This window comes from Zonotrichia albicollis, chromosome 4 (assembly GCF_047830755.1).
Source record: "Zonotrichia albicollis isolate bZonAlb1 chromosome 4, bZonAlb1.hap1, whole genome shotgun sequence".
Lineage (NCBI taxonomy): Eukaryota > Metazoa > Chordata > Aves > Passeriformes > Passerellidae > Zonotrichia > Zonotrichia albicollis.
In genome coordinates, this window is record NC_133822.1 from 15261144 (window position 1) to 15279038 (window position 17895).

The window sequence follows — 17895 nt, forward strand, 5'->3', positions numbered from 1 at the left end:
GACAAGCAAATGTGTGGAATGTTACTTGTTATCATCCCATTAGCTTCATGGCTTATGTATATACTAATTACACTGTATTTAAGCTGAGGGCATTCATTTTATGTTGCATGTGCTCGGTAAGAAGGAATCCAGTAGGGAAAATGTTAAGCGTGTGGCTGCACATGAGTCACACACGTTGGACATCGTGACACGGCAGAATTTCTGTGGTGACAGCAGCACAGACAGCGGCTGGATTTCCTAAGCTGCTGTTTAGTGGGGCAGGCTGTGGCTGGCCAGACCATTCTGCAGCCCCTTAGACAGGGACAAGAGTCCCTGAAAGGCAGCAGGGCCACCGATGGGAAATAAGGGGCTGCAGGAAGCTGTCTTTAATTTTCAGCCACTGCTGGTAGGAGGGAGCAATGTCAAAGGAGTTTTGATACCATTTACAATATTGAACAAATCTGGACATTGTTTAGAAATTTATTAGCAATTTTAAAATAACATCATTCCTTAGATAAAAATGCAATCTTACAGGAATATACATTTGTCCCACACAGAGATGACCCTATAGCTCACTGAGGGCCATTCGCTCTAACTTTCCTCTGTTGATTTTAAAACGTGCGAGAGGGCAAGACGGACTCTGGCACTGATGACAGGCTTACATGACGGTTACAAACTGTACAGCAGTATTTACAAAAGCATTTCTGTGGGTTCATGAAAACTAGATATAAAAGTGTGGAAGGAGGTAAAGAATTGAGACAGGGAAGGGCTTGGGTGGAGGTGCACGGGAGGGCTGGGAAGGTGGGCAGGGAGCGTAGGGAAGAGTAGGAGAGGAGGTTTATATCTGGACTGATTTATACTTGAGAGAGGTCATTTTACAGCTCTGGGCAATTCAAATGAAGGCAAAACACTTATATTTATCAACATTTATAGCTGATGATCAGAGCAGGAAATGGTGCTCCAGGGCCTGAACTGAAGAGGTGCTGAGGAACCCCATCTTCCCTGAAGTCACTGGGAGACACTGGTACGCAGTACCTGCTGGGCCAGACCCAAACCATGCACAGACAGTACCCCCCAGACCTTAAACCCTTTGGATCCTGCAGTGCTCAGTCCTTGGTGCTGATGTGAATTCAGACTGAGTGAGAGATCAGCTCCTAAATTACACTTTACTCCTGAAACTGGACTAGATTTCAACCACTTCTTGCCAGAATTCACCCAAAGTGACTCATCCCTTGCTCTATCAAGCGGCAATTGTTTGGAGGGAGATTCATCATTCAGAATTGATTTTTAAGGCAGTTTTATAAGTATCTCCCCTTTTTTTTGTGTGTGATGCAGCAATGTTTGTCAGAGATATTTACAATGTCACTCCTCCTCCTCCAAAATCTTCCCACATTCAAACTGTTAAGACTAAATAAGCTTGAAACAATCATTTCTATGAGCAATCATAAAGTTGATGATGCTTAGATAGTATTGGCTGCCAGTCTACCTAGGTGCTTGAGATGGGAACAGACTGACTTAGGATGCTTTAAATACTGAAAGCATTTCAGCCTAATTGGGAAAGAGCTAACAGAAAATCACAGGTATTTAATCACCTGAATGATGATGCCAGCAAATGGTGTCTGAGTTTGTGGTTCTGTCTCAAATAGGAAAAAGCTTTGGAAAGGGGCTACTGGAACGCTGGCAGAAAGATCTGTGTTTGAGTGGAGTGACGCCTGCTCTTGCCTGGGCCCGTCCCAGCTCCCCTGGGCCTGGGATGCAGCCTCTAATCCGGGCCTAGGGAAAGGACCAGGCAGAGCTCTGCCAACCTCAGGCTGCAGGAGTGGAGGCAGAGTGCCTGACATGGGGTAGAAAAACAACAGCATGGGAGTGTGGAGACAAGCTCCTGATCCTGCCTAACTAAGCCCTTGGTAATGCTAATGAAGATTCCCTCATTACATCAGTCATTGGTGCTGCTCCTCTCAATTAGCCCTTTAGAAAGGGACTTGATTGAGTTGCCTCATTGTCCCCTGCCACCTGAGATCTCTGCGTCCTCTGGGGCTCTGTGACCCCAGCCCTGCCTGGGCCAGAGCCCTGCCTCTCCCCACCAGCTGTGGCAGAGGATTCTGTAGGGTATCTCCAATGACAGCGAACACCCACGTTTAGGCAACTGAGTCGAGCCCTGTGCCCCTAAAGAAGGCCTGGTTCTTATGCTCAAGTGTCAAGTTCCCCATAAGGGGGAGGAGAAGAACGGAGAATTTAACTAGAACACTAAAGTTTGTATCAGAAAAGGTTTTTTTTTTCCATTCCAGTGTCATGCTGCTGAGTTTTCTGAAAGCAATTGGAGCCCAATCTGTCTTCAAACAGGACATATCTCCTGCTGTGCTTCTGCCCTCACCCACCCAACCTCAGGGAGCTGTAGCAGCAAGGCCAGAGTGGTTTCAGCTTTCCAGAAACAAAGCAGGAACAGAGATAAAAGCTCCACGGACTGAGATCCCATTGGAAACTTTCTGCATCCCTGGGCTTGCTCACCCAGAGTAAAACTTTAAAAGTTGCACAACATTCAAAAGAAGAAAAAAAGAAACCCTGTGCAGCTATTGAGAATTGTATTTCTTAGACTCCTTTGAAGAAGAAAATAAATGGGAGAAAGATGAAATTAAATTTTTCAGGGCCCAATTCTGTTTTCCACATCCTTTGCATCAATACAACCTCCTTGGCCTCTAATGCCGTCATGTTAGCAAGATGGGAATTGAGGCTTCTAAAGGCCTGGAATGTTTTCTTTATGTGCACTACAGTTTTCATTATGAGAACTGGCAAAATCTCACTGCTACCAGAAACCCCTGACTGGATTCTGCTTCAATATTGTTGTGCTCCAAATTCCCCGTTCAGCGTTGCTCTCCCCCCAGTGCCCCTGCTGTGGGGACAGTCACAGCAGGACATGGATGTATCTCAGTTCTGTCTCAGTAGGGCTGCTTCACTTCAGCTCCCTGGACCAGTGGGTTGGGGTTTCTCATCTACTCACACAAAGCAAGGCCTCCAACTCCACTTGTGACACAGGTGACCAACCCAATGGGCTCGGGGTGCTGCCACCTCGTCCGGTTGTGTCTGTGTGCAAACGCGCATACATTTCATACAGCAATCTGAAACTCAGGCAGAAAAGACACAGGAGCCTGGCTGAGACCCATACAACTGTTATATTGGCGTCAGTCTAAAGAAAGCAATGATACATTGCTTTGGAAATTATCAAGAAATGTAAAAAATGCATTTGCCCTTTTTTTTTTTTTGTGTTGTTGTTGTCGTCGTAGTCACTGGGGCAGGGTTGTGAGTCAGAAAACAAAGCAGAAATAGATGCGGTTCTGTACATGGCGCCTCTCTGGCTGTCCCTCCGTGCTGGGGTGGGGTGGGCAGGGCAAGAAAACAGGCGGGACCCCTGCAGTAGCAGCAGCATCTACACACCATCATCGTCCACATGTCCAGCTGAAGAGGCAGATGATGCACAAAAGGTCTGTGGACAACGAAACTCCAGCTCTGGATCATGAGTTCCACTTGCTTTCCCATCGCGTCAGCCACACAGAAATAGGGAAGAAAAAAAGAAATGCACCCGATGTGGCTGACCCAGTACTGTCTGGACTAATGAGCAGGAGTGATACAGGGAGGAGGTTTGTTGTTTTATAAGAAATGTCTTTAGTCTGCAGTGTCCTCTCGCGAGTCAGAGATGCTCAGAGGCAAACAGCAGATCATTTTCCCCATTCTTTCCTTCCACGCCACTTCTCAGCCATCAGTTCCTTCAAAGCTTCCATCCACAGCACAGGGATTATACCCACCATCCACTCCCAGACACAGGGAAACGCTCCAGGAGCTGAACCTGCCCCTCCTTCCCACTGTCCCCCAGACTCTGCCTCACTCGCAGGAGGCAGCAGCTCTTTGCTCAGGCCTGTCACAATGTGCACATTTGGAAGTACCTCAAATGAAAAAAAAATAGAAAAAAAGCCACCCTCCCCAGAAGGAGAAGTTTGCACAGCTGGCACCAGCAATTACTAAATTTAACACCTACCCTCAAACTGCAAGAAGTCATTTGCATTCTCTGCTAGCCATACATTTCCCACTCTGCAGCCCCTACAGGGTCTTCCAGGAGAGAGCGGGGTTTCCCTGGCCATAGGCTCTGACCCCCGAGGGAGCAACACCTTTCACTGCATGGGGCACAGGCCTTCCTGTCATTGTCCTTCCCATCAAGAAAAATTCTAAAAGATGGGTTGTCAAGCATCCAAAATGTTCCTTGTCACCACTAATTTAGGTAAGCACTGTTTTTCAGGAGCGAAGAACCCCTGTCTTCCATTGGGAGGGTCAGTGAAAGAAAATGAGTTAGGGAGCCCTTACACAGCATTTTCAGGAACAGCACGGGCATTCTTCCCTTTCAAGTCCCTTTGGAGCATATCAGCAGCAGCAGCAAACTCACAGGGAGACACATCTGTGCCCATCTCTGTACAGCACCAGGGATGAAAGGATGAGACTGACCCACACCAGCTGGTCACTTTCTCCAGGGAAGCCTTGAATTATGACTTTGATAACAGATCCTTGTACAAATGGATTCATATTTCTCTAATATTTGGTTTTTCCAAGGTATCTTGAGCTGATACTGGCCAGTTCAAGCAGTACAGGCAAAAATACCCTTTGCTATTTCTCCTTTATGCCCCAGAGAATCAAGAAGAAAAACAAGAGCGTCACAAAATAATGTAACCAATGTATGCAGTGAAGGGTGTTCTTGGACATCTGCAGCTCAAGATTTGAATCAAAGTTTAGCTCTGAGTCAGATCACACCTCAGAACTGATCTGCAAGTTTGTGAATCATCCTGAGGAGGGAAAAAACCCAGCAGTAGTCTAGACAAAAACCAGTTGCATAAAATCTAACAGTACCTGTCTGTTTTTTCAGCCTCTCTCAGGGTTAGGGCCAACTGTCAGTGTGAGAGTTTCACACCTACCAGTCAGGAGTTGTGGTTGGGACGTGCTGTGCTGCCAGATGTTTTGTGACTTAATACCCTCCACTAAAGTCTGGGAAGAGGATTGAGACCATGCATAGGAACACCAAAAAGTCACTTGGCACCTGCATCTTGACCAGCCTGCAGCAATTCTCCTAATAAAGATCCACAGCTCTCTCCCTCTGCTGTCAGCCCAGACCAGGGTTAGCTAACTTTACTTGCCAACTGTCCTGATTCTTGCATTTCTTATCCCAGGATCCTGCTAAAACTGATCAGGGTCCAGCTATTTAATAAAATAATTTTGAAGCCAGATTTTTTTCTGCCCTGCTCCTTAAATTGCTGGTGCCAGCTGAACGTGTAGGATGGATCTGCCAAATGGGCTTTGGGGGTCTTGTCACCCTTGAGTGGGACAAGACCTTTAGAGGAACTGAGCAAAAGGAAAGAAAACAAAGCCTGAATAAAATGTCCCAGTCTTGGGAAGAAAGATTCTCTACTGATAAAGTCATCGTGCACGTTAAAAGGGAGTGAGGAAGAAGGAAAATGAACACAAGATATGCAAAATCAGTAACGTTCAACCTGTCAGTGGATTGCAGAATAGTTACTTACACCAGGTACACTTTGTTCATCGTACAAATTAAAAAAGGAAAAAAAAAATAAAGTAGTACCCTTTCCCCAACCACACGTAAAAAAGCACTTAAAAGTTCAAAGGTAAAGCTTGGCACATTCCAAATACGAAATGACTCACTTGACATGCAGCAAAATATACAAGAAGTGATTCTTTTTTTTCTTTTTTTTTTAAACAAACTTAATTCAATTCATTATCTTTGCTTGGCACAATTCATTTTAAAAAAATATTTGAAAAATACTGAAACTGACCTGAATTCAAGTATAACGGTTTCTTCAACAGAAACATTATCAATGCAATAAAACATCACACAGAATATATCGAAGCGTAACGTCTTCTGGTTTGTTTTTCTTTTTCTGTTTCCCCCCCACCCCCGTAAATTTTTTTTCTTTTTCTATACAGTTTTAATGCCGACACAACTTACAATTTTATTTTAAAATTAATATTATTGCATTGTTTTTGCATATCTTGTGGAACAGAAAATGCAAAGTTACTGATTCCCTTTTCGAAAGCAGAGACAGTGGTTTGTTTTTGCATTCGAATGGCCCCAGATACAGATCTCCTGCAGCTCCAACCAGGACGTGGAGAACTGCTCTTACACACACGCACACTCACACATGCACTCACGCTCGCTCCCATTGCTCCCACACTCACAGATACACTTAGCACTAAAAAGAACCCAAATCAATCACTCAAATGTGCAAGACTATATCAAGTGCATTGCCTACTATCTTTAAATTATAAAACAACAACAACAAAAGGTTTCAGTTGCTAGTAAATAAAATTACAAATCCTCGGTGTACATAATGGTTGGCAAAACTCATCTATCATTATACTTCTACCAAATTCCAATGGAGAAACCACCCCTACCCCAGTTTAAATAATAATACAACATGATCAAACCAATTTAACATCTGCAAAGGTGAAAATAAACCAAAACAAAAAAGGTAGGTGATTACAAAACGCTGTAAACACTCCCTTCTCCCTCAAAATAATAATAATAATAAAATAGTCAAAATAAAAACTGCAACATGCTTTCAAGAAAATACCAAACTGCGAAACAAGAAGAACTCTGCACAGGCCTGGCGGCCTCTCAGCCCCGCCGCCATGCCTGCTCTCCCGTTGGCTGGCACAGTTGGCGCACTAGCTCTGATTGGCCAGCAGAAAACCGCCTAAACTCGGATTGGCTGGCGAGTGACCGCCCGAGCTCTGATTGGCCAGCAGGGGCCGCTGCCGGAGTCTCGGCAGGGCTGGGCCGCGCCTCGGGCTTCTCCTGCTTCCTCCTCCCCGTGGCCGTGTGGGAATCCACAGCAGAAGTCTTCCTCTCCTTCCGAATCAAAGGGCCTTGGCTTTATGGAGACGGTGAGGCTCATACAGAACATGTGCAAAATGATTTTTACAAGCAAGGTTGAAAGACACCCGTTTGGCGCAGGGTCCTTTTGGCTAGGGCGATCCACAGGAAGCTGAGGTTCCCCTTCGTGCTCCGGAGGCAGCTGTCGTTCCTTGTGCAGGGACTGAAAAAAAGAGGGAGCTGGCTCTCCTCCTCTTCTTCTCCTCCTCCTCCTCACTCTTCCCTCATGGACACGTGCTGGGGTTAAATCCGCTCCTGAAAAGCTTTCTTACACCACCCAACTCTGCGACTCGTCCCAACAGAAATGAATGAAGAACGCTGTTCCGGTTACTCCAGGTCACGAGAACAGTGAGGCACTTCTGAAACAAACCCATTAGGAACATTGAAACAAATAAAAAACCAGCATCGCTTCCAGCCCTGGCAACTACAGGCTGCTGATATAAATCCTGCTGTCCTTGAGCTCCTCCTGACTTATCCTACAATCCGGGTTCTGCACCTCTTCCTCTTCCTCTCCTGCACTGTCCTGCCCTGGGTCCCTGCAGTTAGCAAAAGGCAAGAGGTTGCCATTGGGGCTCTGCTTGCTGTTACCATTGAGAATGTTGTCTGCTGCATTTTCCATCTCTTCTATCGTCATGTCGCAGGCGTCTGCGAGCTCCTGGGTTGTGACCTCAATGAACTTTGGATCTTGAGCAAACTGCATCAGTCCTTCCGAAATCAAGACCTTCAAAAGCAGGTGGGGAACCAGAACACAAAGACACGTGTTAGTACCCTGCAGCGCCAACACCACCACACCTTCAACGCAACCCTCTTCACTGCTGTGTTTCCTCCCCCCATTCATGCTTCTAAACCTGGGAGTAGAGCTCTCCTACTCCTGCTACCCTGCTCTTCCATGGCCACGTTCCCAGCTGGCTGTGCCCCAGCACCCTCGGTGCCCGTGCGCTCTTACCGCTTCCACCAGGCTGCTGGCGCTGCCGTGGAGCTGCCGGCTGCTCCCCGCGCTGGGGCTGGGCACGGTCAGGGACACGGGCCGGGCTCTCCTGGGGCTGCCGCCGCTCTCGGGGTACCGGGAGCCGCAGTGCACGGACGGCAAGCTGCTGTTGAGCTTCTCCGAGGAGTCCGCCCCGTCGAGGCGCAGCGTGGGGATGCTCTGTGGCGGCCAGCCCCGGTTGCAGGGCGTGGCCGGCGGTGTCGCGCACAGCCGAGAGAACGCGGTGGGGGAATGGCTTCGCTGCAGCAGGGGACTCAGGCCGGCCACTGCCAGCGCCTGCGGACACACAGGGACAGCGTGAGCGAGGGATTGCGGGGCTGGAACAAGGACACGGTGGATATTTTCACCCCTGACAAGGGGGAGAGAATGATGCATTTGACTCCATCTCCACTAATTAATTACTTTATTATACTATGTTATCCTGTATTACATTACACTCTATTGCATTACATCTAAACTGAATCTGCCACGCACTCAACTCTGCACACACTGCCTTTATCTTGTGACTGTCACCCAACAGTCCCCACTCACACACACACACACCTGGCCCTGATAGGCCAAGGAAACAAAGCACCATCATTCTGGGCAAACAATCTCCTTATTGCATTCTACTCTGGCACAACACAGGCACAGCAAATGATAAGAATTGTTTTTCCTTTCTCTGAGGTTCAGATTTTCTCTGTGAAGAGAAATGTGGCTACTCAAGGAGGTGCTGGAGAAACCATCCGAGAAAGGCCTGGAGAGTCCTGAGGCTTGTGAACACAGCTGCCAGCTCCTTCAAGGCTTTGGATGTGTGCTGCAAACTCATTTTGCAAGCTTTCCTTTGCATGGTGTGCCCTGTGCTAGTGCCAAGGACTGGAAATTTTCAGAACCACAGTTCTTTAGCCTGGGAACCATGGCACTGCCAGGAGGGACACAGCCCCATTCCCATGGCATTGCCAGGAGGATGCAGCCCCATTCCCATGGCACTGCCTGGAGGGTGCAGCCCCATTCCCATGGCACTGCCAGGAGGGTGCAGCCCCATTGTCCCAGCACTGCCAGGAGGATGCAGCCCCATTCCCATGGCACTGCCAGGAGGGTGCAGCCCCATTGTCCCAGCACTGCCAGGAGGATGCAGCCCCAGTCCCATGGCACTGCCAGGAGGGTGCAGCCCCATTCCCGTGGCACTGCCAGGAGGATGCAGCCCCATTCCCATGGCACTGCCTGGAGGGATGCAGTTCCATTTCCCACGGTTCTGCCAGAAACCTCCTCTCCAGGAGGGGAGACAGCAGCTCATTTTCCCACCACTGACACCACACACAGCACAGGCTTTTATTGCCAATTGCTGTTTTAAGTGTCTGCTGAGGAACCTGAAGAGATACTAGATATGAATTTTAGATGTGTGTGCAGTTGGCAATAGCTTGAAATCTACCACTGGATTTTAAGGCATCTGCTGTTGGTGGGAGGATCAATATCTGATGATTATACTTTCAGCCATCCAGTCCTTCCTGTAATCATACACACAACCTCTGAGTCATTCAGCCACCTCTTAAAATGAATTTCTTTTGGTGCACAGGGCTGATCTGATACTTTATTGATGGTGACTGCTTCCTTGTTCTGTAAGCAAGACTGTCAGAGTCATGAACTCATCTCACAGAGCTCATGGCTGAGCAATGAAATAAATGCAAGGAAACTACAAAAGGGTGTGACTGTGTTGTGTTCAGGCTGGGGCAAGGCTCTGTGTTTAGCCTAAGCTAAATGTGCAGAAAGGCACTGGAAAGCCTCCCTGCTCTTCATGCCTGCCTGAAAACACTGCCTCAAAGACATGACTTACACAGGACTTAAACTTGCCCTTTCATGATGCTCCTTCCCTCCACTGACCACAGTGGGGCTGAACTGACTAATTTAAATTAGACAGCTCACTTAAAGCTACCTAATGTTCAGTGAAGCTCAGTCCATCTGCCACTGAAATCCCTGGGAATTGATAATTATGTTGTGCTGGTAACTTCAGTGTCAGGAAAAAAAATTCATTCTGAAAAAAAGAATTAATTCTTAGTCACCTGCAAGTTCACTGAGGTTTTCTCAGTAATTAGATGTCAGACTCCTATCAAATTTCAGTGAGCTAGAAAGCCCTTAAAACTTCTGAATAAGTCATACCCTGCAGGCTCTGATGGCCTCAGCACATCCCTTAAACTGCCAGGACTTCAAGGAGAGACCTGGATCTGTCAGGCAGGACAACAGCACCAATTTTCCAGCTTGTTGGCAGAAACTTACACAAAATGTTTTATCAGGAAGCTGAAGGAAGCTGTGTAGGATTGCTTTGAGTTTCAGCTGAACACATTTACATATCATGATGTACAGGTATTCCCTGAGAACACCTCTTCAAGCCTTTACAGCAACCTTTCCACTCTGTGGTCTTATTTGAGGCCCTGTTGTTGGTTAACATTTTATAAAGAGGATCCTTGCTGAGCGTTGTCAGCTGGCAGCCAGATGCCACTTTCAGGGTAGCCCTTCAGCCTGGCTGAGTGACACCTGTGTGGGCAGAGCCCCATCCCTCCATTGGGCTGCATGGTGGGATGGGGAAGGGTGCAGAGGTTTGGAGGGAGGTGATTCTGTCAGCTGTGTGTGTTGGGAGGGCTGAGAGGCTGTGTTCCCTGTGTTCCCTCTGCCTGGCTGCCATGGGAAGGCAGGAAGTCTTAGGAGGGCTGTTGATGCTGTGGTGAGTGTGGAATCTGTTTCCTGACCAACCCTCCCTGCTCCAACACATTTTCTGGTTGTCCCTGCCACAGCTGTAACTCTCTGCAGACCACTGCTTTTGGAGCTCAAGAATTAAAGGAGAACTCTCTGCAAGTGGAGGTGAGGAAAGCCAGGGAGCCTCAAGCCCGCCCCTCTCTCACTCCTCCCGTTCTTGCTGTGTGGCATTTTCTGCCCTTGTGGCAGCCTAAAAAGCAGCAGGGCCATTCTCCCCTGCCTGGCGGGACTGCACAGAGCAGGATGCCCCACCTGCAAGGCTGGCACTGCCATCTGCACCTGTTTCTATTATGGTGACAAAAAGAGGCATCATCAAACCAGAAGACACAGCTCTCCTTTGGAGCCTGGCAGCTGCCTGAACATCCAGGTAGTGTTTAGGAATACATTTGCCAGGCTGCTGAACACAGTTACAAAGGGCTTGAGAAGCTGATTGATGACATGTAATCAGTTCGTGTTTTAAAATAGTTAATTACACTTACTGGTTACCTTTAATTAATATTAGACTTGCACACTTTATTCATGTGCATACTGCCATCAAAGGCAGTGTAATTGCACTGCAGCATGCAATTTGGGTAGTTATTTTTATATTTTTGCTAGAATTTCATTCATTCATGAGCATCAGACAATGATAACTGTGGCTGACTCCAAGGGACATATTCCTGTAGCACTCTGGGAATGATAAAAATCCTGATTGCTAAAACCTTGGCCTTTGGTATGGGTGACAATCCATCCCAAATGGTTTTTAATCAGTGGGTTGGGATGCTCTGGGGGCACTGCAGGTGGCAGGGGCCATGTCTGGTTATTAACACTCACCTGATGATGGACCAGATGCAAAGGCAGGACTGTCTTCTGTGAGACATCCACACCCTGGTTTTTCTGTCTTTTCAAACACTCTAAGTGAAAAGATGCTCTTCGACCTGAAACAGCAACACACACAATGTGTCCATCACTCATTGCACACTACAGGAAATCTGTTTTCTGTTTCTTTCAGTGCAGTCCCACAGGACTCACAGCAAAGACACACAAGTTTAGGCTCTTCCCCTCAACACTGAGCCCTTCCCAAAGCAAATGTATTTACAGAAAGCACTCAGGCATCACAAAGGAATCAACTCCACCTTCCAAGCAAGCTGCAAGGGAGGATTGCTGCAAGGTGGGATTGCTGCAAGGCAGATTCTGGACACTTTTCTCCTTTAAAACTCGTGCAGCTGATCTCCCTCCCAGGCAGTGCAGTGCTCTCAGACCTGTGTGGCTGAGGTAGAGCCCTCAGCAGGATGTGACAGCTGAGCCTCTGGTGTGGGCAGGCAGGGACATTGTGCTGCTCAGGTGACACTGGCACCCTGCTTGCATGTGATCGGTGTCCCTCGGCTGCCAGACACACCACACTTGGTCAGACTGTGTCTATAGCAAGGTTGAGTGCAACTGAATCCATCAGTGGGGAATTTGCTGGTGAATGGAAGGTGACTCAGACAGAAATGAAGCGTTTGTGGAATTTGGAAGGAAGGGAAGAGAGAAAAAAACATTTTAGAGGGAGCTGCTGAAACAGTCACAGTTGTTTACTCACTATAAAAACTTTAATTATATAATATATAATATATAATATATAATTAAAGTTTTATATTTTTAATACATTTAATAAAATTATATTAAACTTTACTTCTCTAAAAATGAGAAAGGTACTACCAATGAGGAATTTAAAACTAAAATGGCAAATAAATCCAGTATTGAAGATTCGATACATGGCACATTAGAATAGTTTGTAGTCTTCTTCATTTTGTTGACATTTTTCTAAAGAAGGAAAGATAATAAGAATTCTGAAAACAGTAAGTATCTATAATACTGGATTGCTGAGAAAAAGCCCTCTCAGGCTTGGAGAAAATATGTTATAACCCAGAGAATGAATGTTACAATGCAGGTTAAAAGTATTTCCTCTTTCTAGAGAGAAACCCCAACTATTAAAATGAATATGACATCAGTGTACAAATATTCACTAGAATGTAGTTAGTGAAGCATTGTATCAAGGGCTGACTGCCTTACAGATAGATATAGAAGCTGTCATTGCCTAATATTTTAAGATTTGAAGTAAAGTAAATGTTGTTAGAACGGTGAAGCATCCTGAAGGATTTCAGTGAAGACTCAGTAGCCTCCTTTAAACATGACACTACCTAGTCTGTCACTGTTATTCTGTAAAAAATGTATTTTATACACGATTCTTTTTAGTTTCTCCCTTCAATGGCCTTTTTCACCACACCAATACTCAGAAAAAGGCTGAAAAATGCTATACCCAAGAGTTCATTTTGTCACAGACTCTTGATACTTTCATAAAACCTTGTGATTCATGGGTTTCATCTCCCAGTGAAGCACTTGAAAATCTCCAGGTACAATTAGAGCAGAAGGCAAATGCATGTTGTATTAACTTAATCTGACATTCAGTGTGCTCCCGGCAGCAGCCAAAGGAGACAATCTCTCATTTCTCCTTGCTGAATACACACAGAGCAGAACGCTGTAGGCTCAAGGCTCACCTTGTTCAGTGAGTCCCTGGTGATTGTTTGGAGAGTCTACAGCTCTCAAATAAACTGTCCTAATTCACAGGCAGGTTGATCAAACAGATCCCAGGGAGTGTCCAAACAGCCACAGGTTCACCTGTGAAGCCAGCAGAGCCATGTGCCTGACCAGCATTGTCTGCACGCCCTGGGATCCTGCTCTCATGGGCTGCAAACAGCAACACCCGTGCCCACCCAGGCTGGGATTCCTTCAGGGACATGTGGGAACTCCATCGAGGTGGAGAAACCCAGCCCAGCCCTGCTGGGAGCTTACCTAGAGCTGAGGAGCACAGGAACCCCCTCTTGGGAGAGGGCCTGGTGTCCTCTCCTTTGCTGTGCTCTGGTGGAGTGAGTTGTCTGTTTTCATCATCTTGGTATGCGAGCCTGGGGAGGAGAGCAGGGGGATTTAGAAAAGGAATGATGATATTGGGCAGAAAAAGCCCCTTTTCCAGCAAGAAAGCCAGGGAGGTCATGCTAGCAAAGGGATGCAAGAGCAAGGTAGCTTCAAACTATTACTGGTCCAGGAGCAGTAACAAGAGACTACGAGACAGAGAACTCTAAAAACCAGCTCTGGGAACATCAGGAGGTAGAAGCGAATGTGGGGGGCAGCCCTGCAGATATCTCATTCAGAGAAAGAAAATCTAGGTGAAAAATAACCTTCTCAATGTTACTTCTAGGTCTGAACTGCACTTTTAAAATAAATTATTTTCTCATATTTGAGTTGTCTAAAATTTTCTGACCTTCTCCCATAAATAGAAATTTCTGCAGAAAAATGTCACCTCTTCCCACCTCTCCCCCTTAATTAAAGAACCACCCAAACACCTTGACTAAAGCTCACATTTCGGTAGAGAGCAGACTTGGTTCACTACAGTACTCAATGTCTTCATTCAAATTTTCATCATAAGTCTCATCCTGAGACACTTCCTCTTGGCAAACAATTGCCAGCTGGCTGTCTCTGGAACTGGAGCTAATGAGCAAAAAAGACAAGTCAAGATATGGAGATGGTAAAGACAACCTGTTACAAAGACAAGAATGACAGGCTCCATCTGTCCCAGTTTATTATAATGCTGAAGAGCCTTCATAGGAAAATCAATGACTGAACAGAGCTGCAGAGTTCACAAATACAAGGCAACAATCTTTGTCTGTGTCCTCTTTCTTAAACTGTAAATGTATTTTGTCCTTTGTGACTACCTGCACTCTGTGAATGTGCACATCACACTGATCATTTCCAGTGATCCACCTCACTGAACTCAAGTAAAATCTGGGATGGGCTCTCAGGAATAAGCCTTTTCCCTTGTTGGAAAAGCCTTGGTTGTGGATTTTAGAGAAGCCTCCTGGGCACTCACAGTAACCTTCTCATCTCTGTCATGTGTGGCCTTTGCTTCCCAAATCCCTCAGTCTGCACCAGCTCTGCCCTCTGCCCCCTGGTCATGTTCTCATCCTTGCTGGCTTTTCCACCTTTTGTCCCTTTTTTAACTGCAGAGTGCTTTTACTGAATTCAGCAGGATCTGTCCAAAGCCTCAGGTGTGCCAGCCCTTAATTCCCTGCTTGCCTTCTCTCTGTCCACCTGTTTCACATTTTGGCACTCATATTTTGCTTCATTTGGACTTTGCTTTTTCTGAGGAGTAAAGTAAAATCTGGAGGTAGCTTGAATCCTTGAGATATGGTGGGCATGGAGGTAGTGGAAATTATTTCAGTTTCTTACTACCATTTGCAGAAGAGAGCAGGGTGGCATTTTATTTTTTTTTTTTTTTTTCATCTTTTAGGTTCTGGAGGGGCAACATTATCTTGTCACGTGGTTAAAGCAAAAGCCACTGGGAGAAATGTGGGTATGCATTGGGTGAAAGAGCCTGTAGGACCGTGCTGCAGTGACTCTCCTCTGAAATGGGAGGCAAGTAAAACTGCTGGGGTGCAGAGGGGAACAAAATCAGTACCTGGCATCTCCTCCTGTTCAACTGTCTGTGTTTAGCCAAAACCATACAGAACTTTTGCATGAACGTGCCAGGGTGTACTTCACTATGCTGTGATCAGAGAATGTGTAGATGTTTGAGCCCAGCTAGAATCTCTAAAAACCCCCAAATCTAGGAAATAGCCAGAACATTGACTTGCCCCAAGTGGGGAGTATTTTCTGGAGCTGTCATTGTGCTCAGTATCTCTATTCCAGCCCTACTGACACCAAAAAGGAGAGGTCATATTCAGCATTAATGGGAATTTGGAGTTTGAACAGATGAAGACAGGGGGCCTTACAGCCAGGCAGCATGGGAGGGGTAAGGACAACACGTACCGTGCCAGTGTCTCGTAGTAATGTGTCCTAATGCAGGGAACGTGCCCAGGGGAGCAAGGAGAGAAAAGAACACCCTGTTAGCAGTGTCACACCAGCATGAGTTCAGCAGGGAGGAGGGCAGAGGGAACACATCTTGTGCAACTCCCCGTGGCCTCCCTCAGGAAGGCACGAAATAGAAAAACCACAGGACTCGTCACTTGGACAGTTCTGCACTCACTGGAGATCCTCTGCCTCATTGTCCTATTCTGTCCTTTCTGGGGGCAGCATTTGGCCACCTTTTCACACTGTTCACTCTCTGCACTGAAAAAAAAATCCATCTCTTTCCTGCTGTTTCTGAAAGTATTAAAAGAAATCCCCCACTGAGAAAAATTATATTCCTTTTGTGTTAGTCATCTGCGTGTAGAGAGCCTGAAAACTCTCCAGAGGAGGGGATTTTCTTCACTTTTTTTTTGAAAACCTTGCCTCCCTCTTCCCAGAATGTCTTTGGTGACCTCTGTAGGGATGTGACCTGCTAAATAAAAACCCATTGACTTCAACAAAGCTCCCTATTGGGCTATTAGGACATGAAGAGTAGTCTCCTTCAGTTACCAGTTGATAAAACACCTCCCTGTGGTGAAGGAGGGATAAATAAGGTTCTCTTTGGATCTTACAAAGGTTTCTTCCTGATAAATCCCAAATAAATAGAGTGTGTTGGTCAGTAAGAGTGCTGGTGCTTTGCAGTGGCCAATTGGTGCACATCTGTGGGCTTTGGCACAAGTGGAGAACCACAGGGCTCAATCCAGGCTGCAGGCTGGGCAATGTCTGGGAGTGACTGGCTCAGCAGCAGTGCTCTGGTGTTTGCATGCACCTTCCAACACCTGCTCCCCTGGCTCCCTCTCTGCTGGGACACTCACCTTTTGGAGGGGAGCTTCCAGGGAGCCTCCTGCACACATATGGTGGGTGACAGGGGTGTCCCATGGCCTTCCACCGTGCTGACAGTGCTGGGGTAGCTGGGTGGGCTGGGGAAGCGACACAGGGCGGTGTTGTTGGCGTTGTTGATGTTGGCATTGGAGCCTGAGGATGAGTAGCTGCTGGGAGTGAAGGTGGAGTCCACCAGCTTCTCGTGAGATGGAGACTCGGTGTCGCCGTGGTTGTTGCCAGACTTGTTGATGTGCAAAGGTCTCTGGGTGGTGAACGTCTGGGGGAACCCACTCCTGCCATCGCTTTGGTAGTAGCTCACATGGTTTCCAAACAAGCCTCCAGCTCTCTGCCAGAGAAATAGAAAGGATTTTTCCTTTGTGAGTGAGATGTGCAAGGGCCCTGGTGTTTCCCTGCTCACACTGTTCTTGAGGAAAAAAAAAAGAGGAGCAAAGTGAGCATGATGGCCCTGGTGCTGTCTCTTCCAGAAGGCACTGTGAGGACTTCTCTGTCACAGACTGGCTACACACAGGCTGGGATTTCAGAGGGCTGGCAGGTGTGTGCCTCCACACCTCCCACCAGTTCTGGGAGTCCAGGACAGGGTATGGATGCAGAACCTGTCTGGTTTTCCCAGTGCAGTTACAAAGGAACACTTAGATATGAGGGGGAATTTGAGAAGAGCACCAAAAACTATTAAGTACCTGGAGAAAGAAAGGAAGAGAAATTTAATAAGCCAGTTATGTACTGTTAGGTGGGTAATGAAAGGGACTGACAGCATCTTTCTGTAAAGAAAGGAGGAAAATGCCAAAGGAGAAGAAAAGTTACCAAAGAAAACAGTTGTAAGAAACGGGAATGAAATAAGAAATAAACGTTTTAGCTAAGTTGCCTAGAAAATTTTCTCCTTCCATAGGAGCTCTATTGGGTCCTTGTGTACTTTTTGGAAGGATGCTACCAGTGCCACTGAAAGGAGTGAACAAAACACTAAAGTGTGCCTAGCTGCTGCACTGATCTGTTCTTTAATTTAGGTTTCATGAGGGAATCTTCCAGTGAGAAGTTTTCCTTGGGAGAAAGAGAGAAGGAATTTGGATAAAACTGTGCAAAAACCCTAGGACCTTTCACTTAGGACCTAGGTCCACCACTGTTTTCTAGTAAGATCTACCAAACAAGGAGGGCCCAGCTGAGTTGCAGAATGAACAAAAGAGAATGTTGTTGTGTTGTGATTTCAGGGTTTACCCCAGAACCTCAGGTCCCTCCCTGAAGATTTCCTCCCAGGTGTGTCAATCACCTCTCCTTTCCCTTCCCTGACCCCTGCCGAGCGCTGTCTGTCAGTCCTGAATTCCAGAAGGGTGTGGAGTGGTTGACAGATTCAAAGGATGCCCTCTACCCCTGGAGGAGCATTGGGCCATCCAGGTGTCCTTTGTCCCTTGAGACCTCCTCTTCTGTGCCTGGTTGGTGGCTCTCTACCCCTTCCCTGCCCCTCTCCCCGGGGTTCAAAGGAACAGCAACCACGCGGTTTGGGCAGTTCTGTTGGAGCTGTTGCTGGATTCAG

General features: G+C 46.8%; 1 protein-coding gene across 8 annotated transcripts in view; it reads right to left on the bottom strand.

Annotated features, from left to right (window-relative positions):
• Positions 1-2171: 2171 nt before the first annotated feature.
• The window catches only part of CACNA1C (calcium voltage-gated channel subunit alpha1 C), a 451825-nt gene continuing 436101 nt past the window's right edge, over positions 2172-17895 (bottom strand). For all 8 annotated transcript variants that reach the window (XM_074540180.1, XM_074540173.1, XM_074540179.1 and 5 more), the window contains 7 exons: positions 16343-16695; positions 15450-15476; positions 14004-14132; positions 13440-13549; positions 11439-11542; positions 7854-8171; positions 2172-7628 (listed from right to left, as the gene is read on the bottom strand). In XM_074540180.1, coding sequence (XP_074396281.1) covers positions 7332-7628; positions 7854-8171; positions 11439-11542; positions 13440-13549; positions 14004-14132; positions 15450-15476; positions 16343-16695 — 1338 coding nt within the window. In that variant the 3' untranslated portion in view covers positions 2172-7331. The remainder of the gene's footprint in view (positions 7629-7853; positions 8172-11438; positions 11543-13439; positions 13550-14003; positions 14133-15449; positions 15477-16342; positions 16696-17895) is intronic.